The sequence below is a fragment of the Microcaecilia unicolor genome, chromosome 3, assembly GCF_901765095.1.
Source record: "Microcaecilia unicolor chromosome 3, aMicUni1.1, whole genome shotgun sequence".
In the NCBI taxonomy this organism is placed as follows: domain Eukaryota; kingdom Metazoa; phylum Chordata; class Amphibia; order Gymnophiona; family Siphonopidae; genus Microcaecilia; species Microcaecilia unicolor.
This window is the reverse complement of record NC_044033.1, coordinates 184,871,245-184,888,477: the sequence shown is the minus strand read 5'-3', so window position 1 is coordinate 184,888,477 and position 17,233 is coordinate 184,871,245. Positions and strand designations below refer to the sequence as shown.

Here is a 17,233-nt window from a genome sequence, read left to right as displayed (position 1 = left end):
CAAATCCTACCTGAGGATCCAACACCAATTTAGGCAGAAACCTGGCCAACCTATTTGCCAAAATCTTCGCAAACAGTTTAGCTTCAAAAGATAATAAGGAAATTGGCCGATACGAGTCTGCCCGAGTTGGGTCCTTCCCTGGTTTTAATAAGACAATTATCTGTGCAGTTCTCAGCGAGCTTGGAAGTTCACCTCTTAGAACATACAAGTTAAATACCTTTGTCACACAGGCTACTATTTCTTCAATCAATATTTTATATAACTCTGATATAAATCCATCTACTCCCGGAGACTTGTACAGTGGGCTGTCCCTTATATACCAACTAACCTCTTCTTCAGTAATAGCCGCATCAAGTATATCCTGCTGGCTTTTTGTAAGTTTGGGAATTTCTCTGGAGCCTTTTTTAAAGGCTGGAATTACACTATCCATCCTCCAATCCTCAGATACTGTAGATGATTTTAAGCACAGTTTCCAGATTACTATAGTTTCCGTTTTTGAGTGCTTTCAGAACTCTGGAGTATATATCATCCAGTCTTGGGATGGTGATATTACATTTTAGTTGTCAGTTTACTGTAACCTTGTTTATCTAAGATCCAAACAATTTACTTCAGGCTTCAAGTCTGTCACTTATTATATCATCCATCGGATGCCTTCTGAGCGGTTTACAATCACTATGTTTACAATCGAAATCCACCACCTGCTCTTCTCATCCCATCCCCACCAACTTACTTAACATCATCTCTCATACTGTCACCCCCTCCATCTGTCATATCCTCAACCTCTCTCTCTCCACTGCAACTGTCCCTGACACCTTCAAGCACGCCATAGTCACACCTCTCCTCAAAAAACCATCACTTGACCCTACCTGTCCCTCCAATTACCGCCCCATCTCCCTCCTACCCTTCCTCTCCAAAATACTTGAGCGTGCCGTTCACAGTCGCTGCCTTGATTTTCTCTCCTCTCATACCATCCTCGATCCACTTCAATCCGGTTTTCGCCCTCTTCACTCGACAGAAACAGCACTCTCTAAAGTCTGTAATGACCTGTTCCTTGCCAAATCCAGAGGCCACTACTCCATCCTCATCCTCCTTGATCTATCCGTCGCTTTTGACACTGTGAATCATGACTTACTTCTTGCCACACTATCCTCATTTGGGTTCCAGGGCTCTGTCCTCTCCTGGTTCTCCTCCTATCTCTCCCACCGCACCTTCAGAGTTCACTCTCATGGATCTTCCTCCACCCCTATCCCCCTATCTGTTGGTGTTCCCCAGGGATCTGTCCTTGGACCCCTTCTCAATCTACACCTCTTCCCTGGGCGCCCTGATCTCATCTCATGTTTTCCAGTATCATCTCTATGCTGATGATACCCAGCTATATCTGTCCACACCAAACATCACCGCAGAGACCCAGGCAAAGGTATCAGCCTGCCTATCCAACATTGCTGCCTGGATGTCCAACCGCCACCTGAAACTGAACATGTCCAAGACCGAGCTCATCGTCTTTCCACCAAAACCCACGTCTCCTCTTCCTCCACTTTCTATCTCAGTTGATAACACCCTCACCCTCCCCGTCTCATCTGCCCATAACCTCGGAGTCATCTTTGACCTCCCTCTCCTTCTCTGCGCATATCCAGCAGATTGCCAAGACCTGCCGCTTCTTCCTCTTTAACATCAGCAAAATTCACCCTTTCCTCTCTGAACACACCACCCGAACTCTCGTCCATGCTCTCATTATCTCTCGCCTTGACTACTGCAACTTACTCCTCACCGGCCTCCCACTTAGCCATCTATCCCCCCTTCAATCTGTTCAGAACTCTGCGGCACGTCTCATATTCCGCCAAAACCGATATACTCATATCACCCCTCTCCTCAGGTCACTTCACTGGCTTCCAATCAGATACCGCATTCAATTCAAGCTTCTCCTTCTTACCTACAAATGCAGTCTGCTGCCCCTCACTACCTCTCTACCATCATCTCCCCTTATGTTCCCGCCCGTAACCTCCGTTCACAGGACAAATCCCTCCTCTCTGTACCCTTCTCCAACACCGCCAACTCCAGGCTCCGCTCATTCTGCCTCGCCTCACCCTATGCTTGGAACAACCTTCCTGAGCCCTTAAGCCAAGCCCTATCCCTGCCCATCCTCAAGTCTTTGCTTAAAACCCACCTCTTCAATGCTGCATTCGGCACCTAATTCATACCATTCAGTAAATCCAGACTGCCCCTATCGGACTGTCCGTTCACTTGTCTCTTAGATTGTAAGCTCCTTGAGCAGGGACCGTCCTCTATGTTAATTTGTACAGCGCTGCGTAACCCTAGTAGCGCTTTAGAAATGTTAAGAAGTAGAAGTAGTAAGTATGTAATCTAACAGAGGTAAAAGTGTTGAAAAGAGGAACAGCGAAACTCACTGGTGATAGGAAAGAATTAGCGAAGTAGAGACACTGACTTCTGGGGCCTATGATCCCCCACTGCTGCTTTGCAATTCCTCTCATCCTTGAGAGCGAATGAATATTCAGGCTAAAAGTTATACTATATGGTAAAAGCGTCTTGGAAAAAAATAGTTTTGAGACCAGATTCATATTTCGTTAGGTAGGATTCCAACCTTAAGCGGTCAGGAAGAGCAATTCTTTTTACCTACTTGATCAATACTTTGCATCTAACTTGCCAATGTTTGTGCTCGCTCTTGCTGCCTCATTTCATCATAGCCTCTCTTTTTAAAGTTAAATGTTGCTGCAGTGGTTTTTCTTAATGTTTCAATTGTTTTGCTGACACCACTGCTATTCTCTGCCAGTCCCCTGGACCCTGGTGATCTGCATAGCTAATGCTGATGCTTGTCCTGAGAAGGGGGATATAGATCCTTTTACCTATTGAACTAGAGAGGTGTGGCAGCCGTGTTAGTCCACTTTTAAAAGTAATCAATAGAAATAAAACAAAATAAAACATGGAAAAGAAAATAAGATGATACCTTTTTTTATTGGACATAACTTTAATACATTTCTTGATTAGCTTTCAAAGGTTGCCCTTCTTCGTCAGATCGGAAATAAGCAAGTGTTGGTAGATGACAGCTCACTATCCACCCCCACCCTGTTAGACTGTCATCGAAATGCTTTGATGTTTCTCTTATATATACTGTCATCTACCAACACTTGCTTAATTCCGATCTGACGAAGAAGGGCAACCTTTGAAAGCTAATCAAGAAATGTATTAAGCTATGTCCAATAAAAAAGGTATCATCTTATTTTCTTTTCCATGTTTTATTTTGTTTTATTTCTATTGATTACCTATTGAACTGAATGTCTCAGACTGGATAATCACAGGGATACGGAGCCTGTCATCACTAATACCAAATGGTTCAGAGTTAAAGGGCTTCTCAGCTCTAAGTCATTCAAATTCAGCTCGTGTCACAGTGACAAAAATCAATATCTTATGGTCCTGAATGTTTAGTTACTATCACTGCTTCTCTTCTTAACATTCCTGAGAATGTACAAAGGAAGTCTAGAAACTAATGGTAAGAATACAAGATGATGCGTCACTTTGGATCAGATACATAACATCCCTCAGATTCTGCATCTGGCGTCCAGATTTGGGCATGCTCCCAAGATGCACGTGCAACTTAATTGGATAATGCGCCAATCAATAACTAGACGCTAACAACCAATTAGTGACATTAATTTGCACCAATTAGGATTTGCGTGCACAGCTGGCTGCGTGCTAACACTGGACACTCAACTCCCATAGCACGTATCTCAAAAGGTGGGGGGGGGGGCAGCCATGAGAGGGGTCAGGAGCATTCCTAAAAGTTGGACGTAGTGTTACAGAACTTGGGCACCAGGATTTACACCAGGTTTCAGCAGGCATTGCACCCTTTATAGTGCTTAGTGCCAATCTTTTCCAGTGCCATTTATAGAATCTGGCCCTAAATGAGGAGAGTGGCGCTGAAGAAAACTCAAAATCCAAATTGCGAATGCGCCACCAATAAACCTGTTGCTTTCAATATTCACACCTTGAAATACTCATAAGAACATAAGAGTAGCCATATTGGGTCAGACCAATGGTCCATCTAGCCCAGTATCCTGCTTCCACAGTGGCCAGCCAATCTAGGACACAAATACCTGGCAGAAACCCAAACAACAGCACCATTCCATGCTACCAATCCCAGGGCACGTAGTTGCTTCCCCATGTCTGTATCAATAACAGACTATGGACTTTTCCTCCAGGAATCTGTCCAAACTTTGTTTAAACCCAGATATGCTAACTGCTGTTACCATATCCTCTGGCAACAAGTTCCAGAGCTTAACTATTCATTGAGTGAAAAAAATATTTCCATGTAATTTCAGTGTCTTCTGGTCTTCTTTGTACTTTTTGAAAGAGTGAAAAATCTATTCACTTTTACCCATTCTACATCACTCAGAATTTTGGAGACCTCAATCATATCCTCCTTCAGCCGTCTCTTTTCCAAGCTGAAGAGCCCTAACCTCTTTAACCTTTCCTCATATGAGAGGAGTTTCGTCCTCTTTATCATTTTGGTCACTCTTCTCTGAACCTTTTCTAATTCCGCTATATTTTGTTTGAGATATGACAACCAGAACTGAACACAATACCCAAAGTGAGGTCACACCAAGGAGTGATACAGAAGCATTATAATATTCTTGCACTTTTTTACCCTTTCCTAATAATTCTTATCATTCTGTTTACTTTTTTTGGCCGCTGCCGTACAGCCATCAAGAGGGAGGGTGGGGCAGTGGGCAAGATTCCCCAGGCCCTGCCTCCAAGGAGGGCCCGGCACTGGTGATCAAGAGAAACTGCTCTGCTGGCCATGGGTCCTTCCTGCCTAAATGGAGACAGGTAAGTTTCTTCACAGGAAGTGGGATGTGGCAGGCACAGCACACACTCAATCACTGCTGCGGGGGTGGGGTGGGGGGCATGGCAGCAACACTGGTGTGGCCCTGAAGATTGTTTGCCCCGGGCCTGGCTTTGTCTCTTGGCAGCTCTGGGCAGAAGATTTCAGCATGTCTACATCTTTTTCTTGGGTGCTGACTCCTAAGGTGGACCCTAGCATCAAGTAACTAATTTGGATTATTCTTCCCAATGTGCATCACTTTGCATTTGTCTAAATTAAATTTCATCTGCCATTTGGATGCCTACTCTTCCTGCAGTTTTTCATAGTCCGCATGTATTTAACAACTTTGAACAGTTTTGTGTCATCTGCAAATGTAATCACCTCACCTCACTATTCACCCTCCTCCATTGAGAGAAATGGCCATTTAACCCTACCCCCTGTTTTCTGTACAATAACCAATCCCTAATTCACAACAGAACATTGCCTCCCATCCCATGGCTCTTTAAATTTCTCAGGAGTCTCTCATGTGGAACTTTGTCAAAAGCTTTCTAAAAATCCAGATACACTATATCAGCCAGCTCACCTTTACCCACGTTTATTCACATTTTCAAAGAAATTAAACAAATTGATGAGGCAAGACTTCCTTTGGCTGAACCCATGCGGACTCTGTCCCATTAAACCATGTTTGTCTATGGTGTTCCATAATTTTATTATTTATAATAGTTTCCACTATTTTGCCCAGCAATGAAGTCAGGCTTACTGGTCTGTAATTTTCCAGATCACTCCCAGAAACCGCTTTACAAAAAAATAAAAATAAAAAATTGCACTGGCCTCCAGTTTCAAGTACTACAACAATTTTAACTCATATTCAAAGTAATAAACTCATCAATTCTTAGGAAGGAAAACCCCTCAGAGAATCAACATGGTTTTGTCCACTGCTCGTTCTGAGGCTTTTTCCTTCCTAACAATTGATGAGTTTATTATGTTGAATAGGAGTATGCAAAAGTGTGAATACTTACTAAGATAGCAACAGGTTTATTGGTGAAGAGTTCACAATTTTCATTTTGGGTCACACCAATGGTTCATCAAAACCAGAATCCTGTCTTAGTGGTTAGAACAGCAAGTTGAAAACCAAGGAAGCCAGGTTCAAATCAAGCTGCTCTTCCTTAAGATCTTGGGCTAATCACTTCACTGTACTGTCTCAGGTACAAGCTTAGGACAGTAAACCCTTTGGGACCAGAGAATAATTACCATATCTAAACAGAATTTGCCTGCAGGTGAAAGCCAAATAGGAAAGCTAATTTCATGCATACATTTAGAACAAACTAGAAGCTGTGCTTTTTCAATAACTGGACTGAAGCAAAAGGAATGAGTGTCCAAATACAGATTAGACAGCCTTTTGGCAAATTAGAATGAATAACTAAATTCATGAAGAAAATATATTTTATCAGATTGATTTTAACTTATGCTGCGGTTTTTGAACATCCATCTGATAACATGATACTAGTTATTCAGTAAAAAAGAGGACAAATGCAGGTATATGCTATATTTTGGTTTTTTTATGTTATTTTATTTATACCTTTGTATTTGAGTCTTACTAGCATATGGAAGATGTGTAAATTGCCTGTATGCATTTTGGACTATGTTATACTGTATGTTGGGCATATAAAGTTAATCCTCATGCCAATTTTTTTAATGAAGTTTTAGTTTAGTGATTGCATGAAAATTATGTTACGATGCCTTCTTAATTGGCAGAATATAAATATGCAAATCCACAAATTGAACAGTGCTAACTTGCAGAAGAAGTGGAGATTACTTGACTTCATAATGATTAATGCCTTTTAAAAATAAATCCAAACACATTTTAAACTCCACAGTTTAATTAGCTATTCAATGAACAAATACTTTCTAGAAATTATTTTAAATCTTCTACTAGTTAAATTCCATGGAGAGTCCAATGCCCTAGTATTTTAGGAAAAGGTAGTATCAAGTTTTTTTCACCCCACTCACGATCTTATAAATCTCTCATATTTCCACTCAATTGTCTTTTCTACAAGTTGAAAAACCCAAACCTGTTTAGGAGACTATGAGGCATATTTTCAAAGCACTTTGGGAGGCTAAGTTCCATAGGTTTCTATGGAACTTTGGGAGGCTAAGTGCTTTGAAAATGAGCTTGATTGTATCCCCTTTGTCATTTTGGTTGCTCTTCTCCATATCTTTCCTAGTTCCACTCTATTTTGAAATGGGTTGGCCAGAACTGCACACAATATTCTAGGTACGATGTGAAAATTGATACAGAAGCATTATGATATTCTCTATTCTATTCTCCTTTCTACTAACATGGAATCTAACGTTGTATCTGTAGTTTGGGTTTTTGTTTTCAACTTGTATCTCACTTATGTCAACATTAAATACTGAATTATGTCCTAACACAAACTGATTTAACAAAGTACAATAATATGACCTGAAAGCTTGGGTGGGGTACCAAAAAACCACGTCTTGCCCAGACACTTACAACTCCTCTGCACTCATGAAGTCTTGGAGCTTCCGGACTTACAAGTCTATAATGCTGCTTGTCATGTTGGCTATGTAAGAGATTGGATTTTTTAATCTTCTAATTTCTATGATATTCATTTTGAAAGCTATCTGGGAGGTGACCTTGCCTTGTCATATTTGATACATGCTCATTATGGTGCCTTGCCTTCCCATCTAAAACATCATCCTCTTAGACCATGAAGTGGGCCTGGATGATCCTGAGAAAGAAATGTAGCTTGCATTCCAATATATCTAAATATCTGCCCTTGATGAGCAATTTGGATTTTCCTCTGGGAATCAGTAATACTCAAGTTTCAGCAGTGGGCATCTAGAGGACTGCATTTAATCCAACATACCTTTGAGGAGGATGAACCACAAATGCTATCTTTTGATACTTTAAAGACAATCTATTTACTACAATCCCACAAATGGTACACCTACCACCAGATGCAGCATTATATTTCAGCGCTTTTGCGTTCCCATCCAGGGAATCGCAGTTTGATGAAAAACGGCAACAGCCTGCAATTCGCATAGGATTGGTAGGTCCATACTATGATGGGATCCAGAAATTGTTAACCATGTCCCCTCTTCAGGGAAACACAGATCAATGGTCTCGGGACTTTGTGCCTTATATGATGGAGGCTTTCATTAATAGTTTGAAAGATGGTCCACAATTGGCACATAGTATCCAGGAACCTCATTATAAATTCCTTATGTGAATGTTTATACATCCATCCAGAGCTAAGAAGATGTGTCTGCCTTCTGATAAGACCTGTTTCAAATGTCAGACAGCTGAAGCAACATTATATTTAGGATTGTCCTGGTATACAGCTTTAATGGCAACACATCTGGACACACTTGAATGGTATATATCTCATTGTGCCTTGGTGCCCACACTACAGCTTTGCCTTCTGGATGACACCTCTGCTATTGTTGAGGGCACACAAGTTTTTAGTCTCTTCCTTCGTAAGGCTACTCTGATCGCTAAACGCTGCATTCTGCTTCAATGGATCCGTCCAAATCCACTCATGGTTCTTCAATGGTGCAATAAGATGCATGAACTTCTCAACATGTAACATATGTCACTTGACCTGAAGGGCCTAAGGCAAAGAAACAATTTCCAAGACTATGGCTACCTTACATAAATACTATGAGTATGCGTGTCAGATCTATTTAAATATACTGGAAGTCTGACAAATTGAAACTGCATGGACTGGCCTGGGGGGAGGGGGTCCTCTGAGCTTTTGAATTTACTATTTTGTTTGGCAACTATGTATGTTCATTGTTCACCATGGAATAATGTTTGAAGGAGAAGATGGAGCAACTGGGAGGGAGGGGGTGAGTGGTGGGCAGGAGGGAGATTTTTTGAGGGAATGTTTTACTGTTTTGTATGCTCACATAATCCCTTGAATTCTATATAGTGCGACCGGATTTGTGTGCACAATTACTTTAACAAGTCAATCAGCACTGATAATTGCCACTTAGCAACTGACACTAATTGGCATTAATTAGAATTTACACACACAACTTGCTATTTCTGTAAAGGTGTGTGTAAATTCTAATGCATGCTGCCAAAAAGGGGGCATGGCCATGGAATGGGTATGTCGTGGGCATTCTGAAAATTTAAGTGTGGGGTTATAGAATAACACCTGCTTCGCACCTAACTTAAAACTTGGTGTAAATACCATCACCTAACTGGCGTAAATGGATGTGCCTAGAGTTAAGTGCAGGCTTGGTCTAAATCTAGGTGCAGTTTATAGAATATGCCTAAGTGGAATTTTTTCAGCACCAATTTTACAGGTGCCATATATAGAATCTAGTTCAATGTGCCTTTTGTCTGTTTTGCTATATACCAATAAATAAAGTTATTGACATAAATAGTGAATTAAGTTTAAAATTTTAGTGCTTGCTTTCAGGGCATTTCAGCTACATGTGCAACCTTATCTTTTTTTTTTTTTATTCTTTATTTATTCAATTTTCAATACATTTCCAAAGCGTACTTTGTCAAGTAACATGCCATTAATTCTCAAGAAACAATTTTTAGGGGAATAATACCCCAACCATTTTTAAATTAGCCCTGCAATAGTCCATAAGCTAGGGGGAGACTGACTGTAATACCTTAATAGAGGATAAGGCTTCAAAAAAATAGAAATAAACTACAATAACAAAAAGATGGATATCAAAAGTTATGATTACACATTATTATTCCAACTTTAAATAAACAACTCTGCTAACATTTGGGGAGCCTTGCATCTATAAATGTACGTAACTGAGATGGTTCAAAGAAATGATACATCGTATTGTCTAATCATAACACACATTTACATGGAAATCTTAATTGAAACTTAATTCCCAAGGATAGAGTCTCTTGTCTCATAGACAGAAATTTCTTCCTTCTTTCTTGTGTCACCTTTGACACATCCGGAAATATCTGAATCCTTTCTCCCATAAAAGATACTGGAGCTTTTTGCTTTAAGAAAAGTCGTAGAACTGCCTCCTTGTCCTGAAGAAAAACGAATGAAACCAATAAAGTAGACCGAAAGTCTACTATTTCTTGCGAAGTTTCAAGAATGGCAGAAACATCTAAACTTTCAGAGGAAACATTTACAGGTAATCAGTCAGAAGCTCTGTTTTCTCGATTGGGCAGATAATAAATCTTTTGCAATGGAGGAAATGTATCTTCAGAATAACTGAGAATTACTTTTAAAAATCTTTGAAATATTTCTTTAATTGGGGAATATTTAACAGATGGAAAATTCAAAAGTCTCAAGTTTAAAGCTCTTGCCCCATTTTCCAAATTCTCCAATTTTCGTTGTGCTATCTCAGCATTTGAAAGCAATTTAGTCTCCAATTCTTTTACTTGGGTTAAGGACGTCTCAAATTTTTTAATATTAGATTCCTGAAGACTAGTTTGAGACTGAAGAGAGTCTATCCTTACAGTGTTTAATTTGTTTTGGTAACAAAAGCAAGGCATACCTTGTGTCATGACTCCACAGCAGTCCACAAAGAGTCTAAAGTTACCATTGGTGGTTTTTTCCAGAGCAAGTAGGGCTGTCTCAGGTATAAGTCGCGTTTCCTCCTCCTACATCGCGACAGATTTCTTCTCTGAGGCAGGTTCTCCTTCTCCCCCAGTGGTAATCAGAGGGTTGGTAGTCCGGGCTGTAAACCCCGGCTGGGACAGTGTCAAAGACCGAGGAAGATTCTCCTCCACGCGAGTCTCCGCCGTTACTTCCGATGGTTTGTCACGTTGCTCTCCTGGTCGACTTCCTGCCACCGCCTCCCTCCTAGTTGGACTTCGCGGACTGAGTGAAATTTCACTCTCCAAGCCGGGGCTCCTCTCCGCTCCGGCTAATGGAACATCCCTGGTGTTAATTGTGGTCGCGAAAGCCGTGATCTGTGCCTGTCTCAAAGAAGGAGTACCAGGGGTTGAGGAGAAACCTCCCCTGGTTTTCCCCTTCCTTTTAGGCATAGAGAAGGTAATTAGTACTTTAAAAAGAACAAAAAATAGGATTTCCTCTCAGAGCTCGATAGATGTGACCGCTTCCAACGCCATCTTGGTCAGGCTCTTGTGCAACCTTATCTTATACTCCTGCCCGTGTCCTTTGCTCCTTGAACGACCAACATTTGGTTCTGCCAGGCCTCCGGGCTGCCCAGCTTGAATCTACTAGATGTAGTGCTTCTTCACGGCATCTTTTATCTGGAATAATCTTCCATTAAGTATATATGGAGGTGTATTTTCAAAGCACTTAGACTTACAAAGTTACATAGAAACCTATGGCTCTTCTAGCAAGCCTATGGTACTTGCGATCACACACAACTCAGTCTCTTCTTTCTAGCATTTTACACCCTTCTCTCCCCACCCCCATCCACCAGTTATAGAGATTGTTTGGCTCACTTGTACATTTGTTTGTTTTTTTTCTATTATAGCCTGTCACCATTTTGTTCTGTGCATCAGCTAAGGCGGTATAACAAACACTAAATAAATGATAAACAATGCCCACTCTTTCGCCAATAAATCCTCAGAACTGGTTTGAGTTTTGATCACTTGGAACAATTCTATCATTCCTTACAGCCATGGGACCAGAGGAGGAAGACATCTACCCCAGGTTCATTCAAACAAGGTCCAGTTATACAGTGGAATAAAACAGAGCACCAGCTCATTCTCACCCCATATGAATACGCCCCTGGGCCTCATCTCTGTTCCTCAGCTCACCATCTTCCTTTGTTATGTAATCAGTTAAGCAGGGAACGGGGAGACACCATTCCCAGGCTCAGAAAGCTGTTTTTCATGCAGTAATATTTTTCCACCTTCACAGCAAACAAAGTTTGTTCTGTACTTGGTGTCCCTGTGCTTCCATCCCAGTCAGCAGAAAACTTGCAAAACTAGCATGTATGTAGCAAATGACAATCAACCAACAAATCTGAATAACCTCTTATTTAAAAAATATATATATTTTAGAAAGAGTCCCACACAAAATGAGACTAACAGTTTTAATTTAATCCACATCACATCCGCTGTAACAGGTAACCCAAAAGACTCCTTACAGCTTGACTGGATAGATGGAAAACCTTCTCTTATTTAACAAATCAAACTTGATATTCCACTTTCTATCAACATCCCAAAGCAGACTACAATGCACTTAAAACAAATATTACAAAACAAGTTGACAAATAGACAAACACGAAAGAACACAAATATCCCATATAATAATAGTACTGTTTTCTCCCTCCAGCAAATACAGTTGTAATGAATCACCCTAGCCAAGCTTTCAGTCTCTTCCTAAAGGACAAGTATCAGGGCTCCAAACAAAACATCCAGATCAACTGAGTTCCACAAGATTGATGCAAAGCAAACACAAGTGCTACATCAGGTGGCCTCTAACCTAACTAATGAAAATGGAAGGAGTGGTAACAGATCCTGCTGGGACAATCATGATGATCCAGCCAGCAAACAGAGCACTCATCATGTCAGTGAGGGATTCTAAGGCAGTTTAAGGCATTTGTAGATAAACCTTTAACCTAGGCCTCCACTGAATAAACAAACAAACAATGAAACATCACCACAAACTGCGTGCCATATCTCTTATTTTGGACCCAGTCAGCAATCTTGCAAAACCTAAAAGATTGAATGGGAGATCCTTATATAAATAATATAAAGAACTACAATAATCTGTGCTACAACAGGTGTTAAAGTCTCTGTCCACCAGGGACAGCTGAAGCTGACTAAACTGCTGCATAAAAACTGAAAAGTCAATGGGATAACAGAAGAAAGCTGGGGTGCCAACAGGACTCTCAAGCAACAGAACACATGTAAACAGAGAATGCTCTCCATTCTGCTCCAGTTTTACAGTATTTAGCTTCAATATGTGGACTATAACAAATTGACTCTGGTAGAAGTTCAATCCAGCCACTACTGTAGTCCGGTACCAAAGAATGTGAATAACCTGTAATGTCATCTCCAAACAGATGACACTCAAATTTTGAATAATTTTAATTAGAGGGCACATGTACACATAGAAAAAGATTGGAGATAATACTGATCCTTAAGGTTTTCAGCATCAGACAGGCCTAGATGCTGAACAGGACCTTCTCCGTGCAACAGAGTAGCTTCTATTTGTTGAAAAAAAAAAAGTTTAAAATGGTCCCTTCAGAGCTTATAACCTGTTATACTGGCATCCTTAGTGTATGGTCTAATGTTCTGAATGTAAAAGAGAAAGCAAATACTGGATCATTGCCCATCCGTTTGGACAGGGAAACTATTAATTCCAGTATTACGGACTGTCCCACACACACCCTGGGGAAATCCTGACTGACAATGAAAGACTTTCATCTCATCCAAAAAAAAACCCCTAAGTTGTAGGTATACAATTTTTGTTCACTGCTGTACCAAAAATATGGAAGGTTGGCAATGGATAATAGTGAGAGTTACTGGGATCTAAACCCTGCTTCTTAAGAACTGGTTTGATAACATTTTCCTCAATAGAGGACGGACAGGAGATGAGTGAGGACAGACAAGAGATGAGCCTGAGCTAGAACTTTGTTCATACTGGTCAATATCCACGAGAGAGATCACCTAATACTATTTAGAAGGAATATGGTCCCAATATGAGGCAGAGCAATTCAGTAATGGAATAACTGAAGCCAATTCCCCAGCAGGCACAGGGGAACAAGATCAGTGGTGCTCAAACCTGTCCTGTGAGATCAGAAGTCATTCAGGTTTTTAGGATATCCACAATGAATATGCATTAGATTTATTTATTGGGATTTATTAACCACCTTTATGAAGAGATTCACCCAAGGCATTGTAAAGAGATCATTTGCATGCCCTACTATCTCCATTGTATGCCTTGGGGATATCCTGTATCCCCAAGGCATATAATAGAGGTAGTAGGGTGTACAAATCTATCTCGTGGATATCCTAAAAACCTGAATGACTGCCGATTCCACAGGATAGGTTTGGGCACCACTGATCTTGATGCTAAGGTCTACAGAAAAAGGAGGAGGAAGGAACTGCTGCCTTGTGCTTAACTTCTTTGGCAGATGCACCAGTAAATACGTGAGTGATGCCCACTGGATCCAGAAGAAAAAAAACTGCAATGCAAATGCAGCTTTATAAGCACTTGGGTGTTGTTGCATAAATACTTATTACAGGTTCTTGATATGTGAACCTGAAGATGCACTTTTTAAGGTATTTTTATTATTCCTGCACTCTAGCCTACAGGCCAACTGCTTTCCTACACCATCATTTATTTAGTATGTATTCAGTAGGGTGCTGGTAGCCAGGAGGTTAAAATAATTGACTGGTGAACCTAGAGGACTGGATTTAAATTGTGCTTCTGCTGTTGGTGATCCTCATCATGCTATGAAACCCACTTATTTTACTACCTCCAGTACAAATTTAAGGGCTGGATATATTAAACTGCAATGCTGTATTAGTGTGAGTTAGTACATATTAATCATGCATTATTTGCCACAGGCCCCATTTTATGCAATGGGACTTATTTACTACTAACAATCATTAACAGCAGTAACATGTTAATAAATCTAGCCGTTAGACTGTACACCCTATGGGGACAGGGAAATATCTACTATACCAAAACCTAATTCATCTTCGGCTGTAAAGAAAAAGTTTGTGCGACTTCCAAATAATTTCAGTTTGTGTTGTAAAGTGCCCTGTTTGGGATACTATTTGCTGAAATACCAATCAAAAGCAGCAGATGGCCCACAGATTATAAAGCTTGTTCTATATTCCAGCTAGATAATTTGCTATTAAAATTTCAGCTCAGAACAAAGTTTGCTGTCATATTTCCCATTCCTGTGAAGCTGAAAGTGTGATGCAGTCGTTATAAAGGTTAAGAGTGGAGACAGGCATAACATAAGGATCCACATCTTTAAAAGAGAAAAGCAAAAAAAAAAAAAAAACGACGCTGAAAGAACACCATGTAGATCTCTGCCCAATTCAACAGAAAGCAGGACAAAGTTTCACTGAACAGCAACCCAATGAAGTTTTAGGAAATCAATTTGCAAAAGCCAACTATTCCATTACTATTCATAACGTACAGTTTAGAATTAACAGCTGCATTAACAATTAATTAAAGCGTTTGCGAAACGGAAAAAAATACAATAATGAGTAGGGAAAGCAGAATTCACATGCTTCACACATTTATGCAAATTATATTTAATTCCGAAGCCTTGAAACACCAGCTCTCCTAGCCTAGGCACTTTGGCTGCAGAATTCAAAACCAAAAAAGGTAAAAGCCTATCCCACCTCCTGGGGAAAAAAAAAGTTCACAACTTCTTTTAAACTAATCTAGCAGCATTTTGCCACAACACAATTTCAGAAGACGAAAAGAGAAGAGCCCAAATCCATAACAGTGGAAAAGAAGAACCAGCAGACCTTATTATCCAGCATTACCATTTCGCACAAATACTAGTTGAACACTTTCTCGCAGCATAGTTCGGAGGGTCGTAAATTAAGACTTTAGCTGCAACTCGGTGTAAACCATGAAAATACACAAACTCAACGCCAGCCCGTGGGATCCCTCAGCTCTGGTGCCAGGCGGAGCGAAGAAGGGACAGTAAGTGACAGCACATGCCCTGTCCGGGGAGCGGGGGCACTGCAGCAATGCACGGTAACATGTCCCCCACCCGTTTCTGAGGTGCATTTCCCAGAGCAATTAGCCTAAGTAACGGGGAGCCGGCAGGCTGCGAGCGGACCACCTGCAGCAGCTCAGTGCCCCGAGCCCCTCACCTGAGCCCGCTGCCCCGGGCGCCCTGGCCGGCCGAGTGCTCTCCGCAGCCGCATCCACCGAGCCCGGTGCTGCCCCGCGGCCTTCCAGCTGCTCTGGCCCGGCCGCGGCGGCTCTCACCTGCGCACCGGCCCCCTCCCGCCGGCAACTTCCGGTACCGGTGCCAGGAGACAGGCGCGACGAGCTGAGCGAAGAGCGTATCCTATAGTCGGCGCCCCTCACAGGCGCGGCGAGTCGAGCCCCGAGCGCATTCCACACTCGACCCACACCACTCGCCGAAGCGGGAAAGCTTAAGCTACGCACGGTCTTTTTTATTTTCCGCCCCATTTGAAATGTTATTAATTTATAATGATACAGGGATATGAAATGCAAAATACAAGGAATAATCAAATAGTCATATCAAAGAATATCAATATATAAGTAACAGAGGAGGGAAAGGTGGGGAGGTTAAGGTAAAGCAAGTTATAAGTATATTCAAAACAGAACCTGCAATTTACACTCAAATACTATGGAGAACTCTTTTTTAAATAAAGATACGTTTTTAAAGGCAACCACTGAATGTTTTTTTATGGCTAAAGATAATTCAAATTTGTGTATTTGTAAAACAGAATGCCACCAAAAGTGAGAATTAAGAAAGGAATTATCCTTCCAATTTGCTAAAACCATTTTTAAGCCTATGGGGCTCATTTTCAAAGCATTTAGACTTACAAAATTCCTTAGGTTACTTGCAGGCTCATTTTCAAAGCACTTAGCCTCCCAAAGTTCCATAGAAACCTATGGAACTTAGCCTCCCAAAGTGCTTTGAAAATATGCCTCATTAGCAATTAACGTATCATACAGTTTGGAGAAATATTTGTCTAAAACACTTTAAATAACAAGCAAACCAAATATGATTTTACTGATTGAAAGCACTTCAGACAAATGAAAAATATCAGAAATCACACTCCAAATATTATTCCAAAATTTGAAGGTTTTAGAACAATCAAAAAGAATGTGGTTGAAGGTTCCTATAGCTGATTTAAAAGACCAACACAAGTTATTATCTAAAAGACCAGCAATTTTCATTTTGTGAGGAGTCCATAACGACCTGTGATGAAGAAAGAAGAGAGATTGCAAATTATTTGCAGATGCTATAGGTCTACTGATTCTGGTCCAGAACGAACTCCACTGCTGATCTGTCAGGTGGCATTTCAACTCAGATTCCCATATGGATTGTAGACTAGTTTTTCCACTGTAGAGTGAAGTAATCATGAACTTGTAAAGTTTAGAGGCAACAAAATCAAAAAGAGAAGGAGCAGCCAGTCCCTGTAGGGATGATAAATAAGTCTGGATGGAATCAAAACAATGCTTCAACTGAATCCAACAGAAATATTGGGTAGGATGCAGATTGAACTGGGTTTGAAGAACTGAGAACGGTTTTAATTTGTTATTTGTAAAAAAGTGTCTTTTTATTTTTCCTTAAAAGTTCGAAGTAAATGTTGTTGATGTATGTTCCTAAATTGGAATAATGCGCGAGAACACTTAGGGATTTTTCAAAACCGGGGGAACACAATTTTTCTTACCAATGCATTATCTATTTATTTTATAATCCACTCTGTCCACTGTTCTAGTC

The 17,233-nt window shown here is 40.7% G+C and overlaps 1 protein-coding gene across 3 annotated transcripts in view; it reads right to left on the bottom strand.

Annotated features, from left to right (window-relative positions):
• The window catches only part of IKZF4 (IKAROS family zinc finger 4), a 154,237-nt gene extending 138,495 nt beyond the window's left edge, over window positions 1–15,742 (bottom strand). For 2 of the 3 annotated variants that reach the window (XM_030196745.1, XM_030196747.1), the window contains exon 1: window positions 15,624–15,742. In XM_030196745.1, the coding sequence (XP_030052605.1) occupies window positions 15,624–15,677 (54 nt within the window). In that variant the 5' untranslated portion in view covers window positions 15,678–15,742. Of the gene's footprint in view, window positions 1–15,287; window positions 15,325–15,623 lie in introns of those variants that run through there. The other variant, XM_030196746.1, reaches the window with a different exon arrangement.
• Between the last annotated feature and the right edge of the window lie 1,491 nt (window positions 15,743–17,233).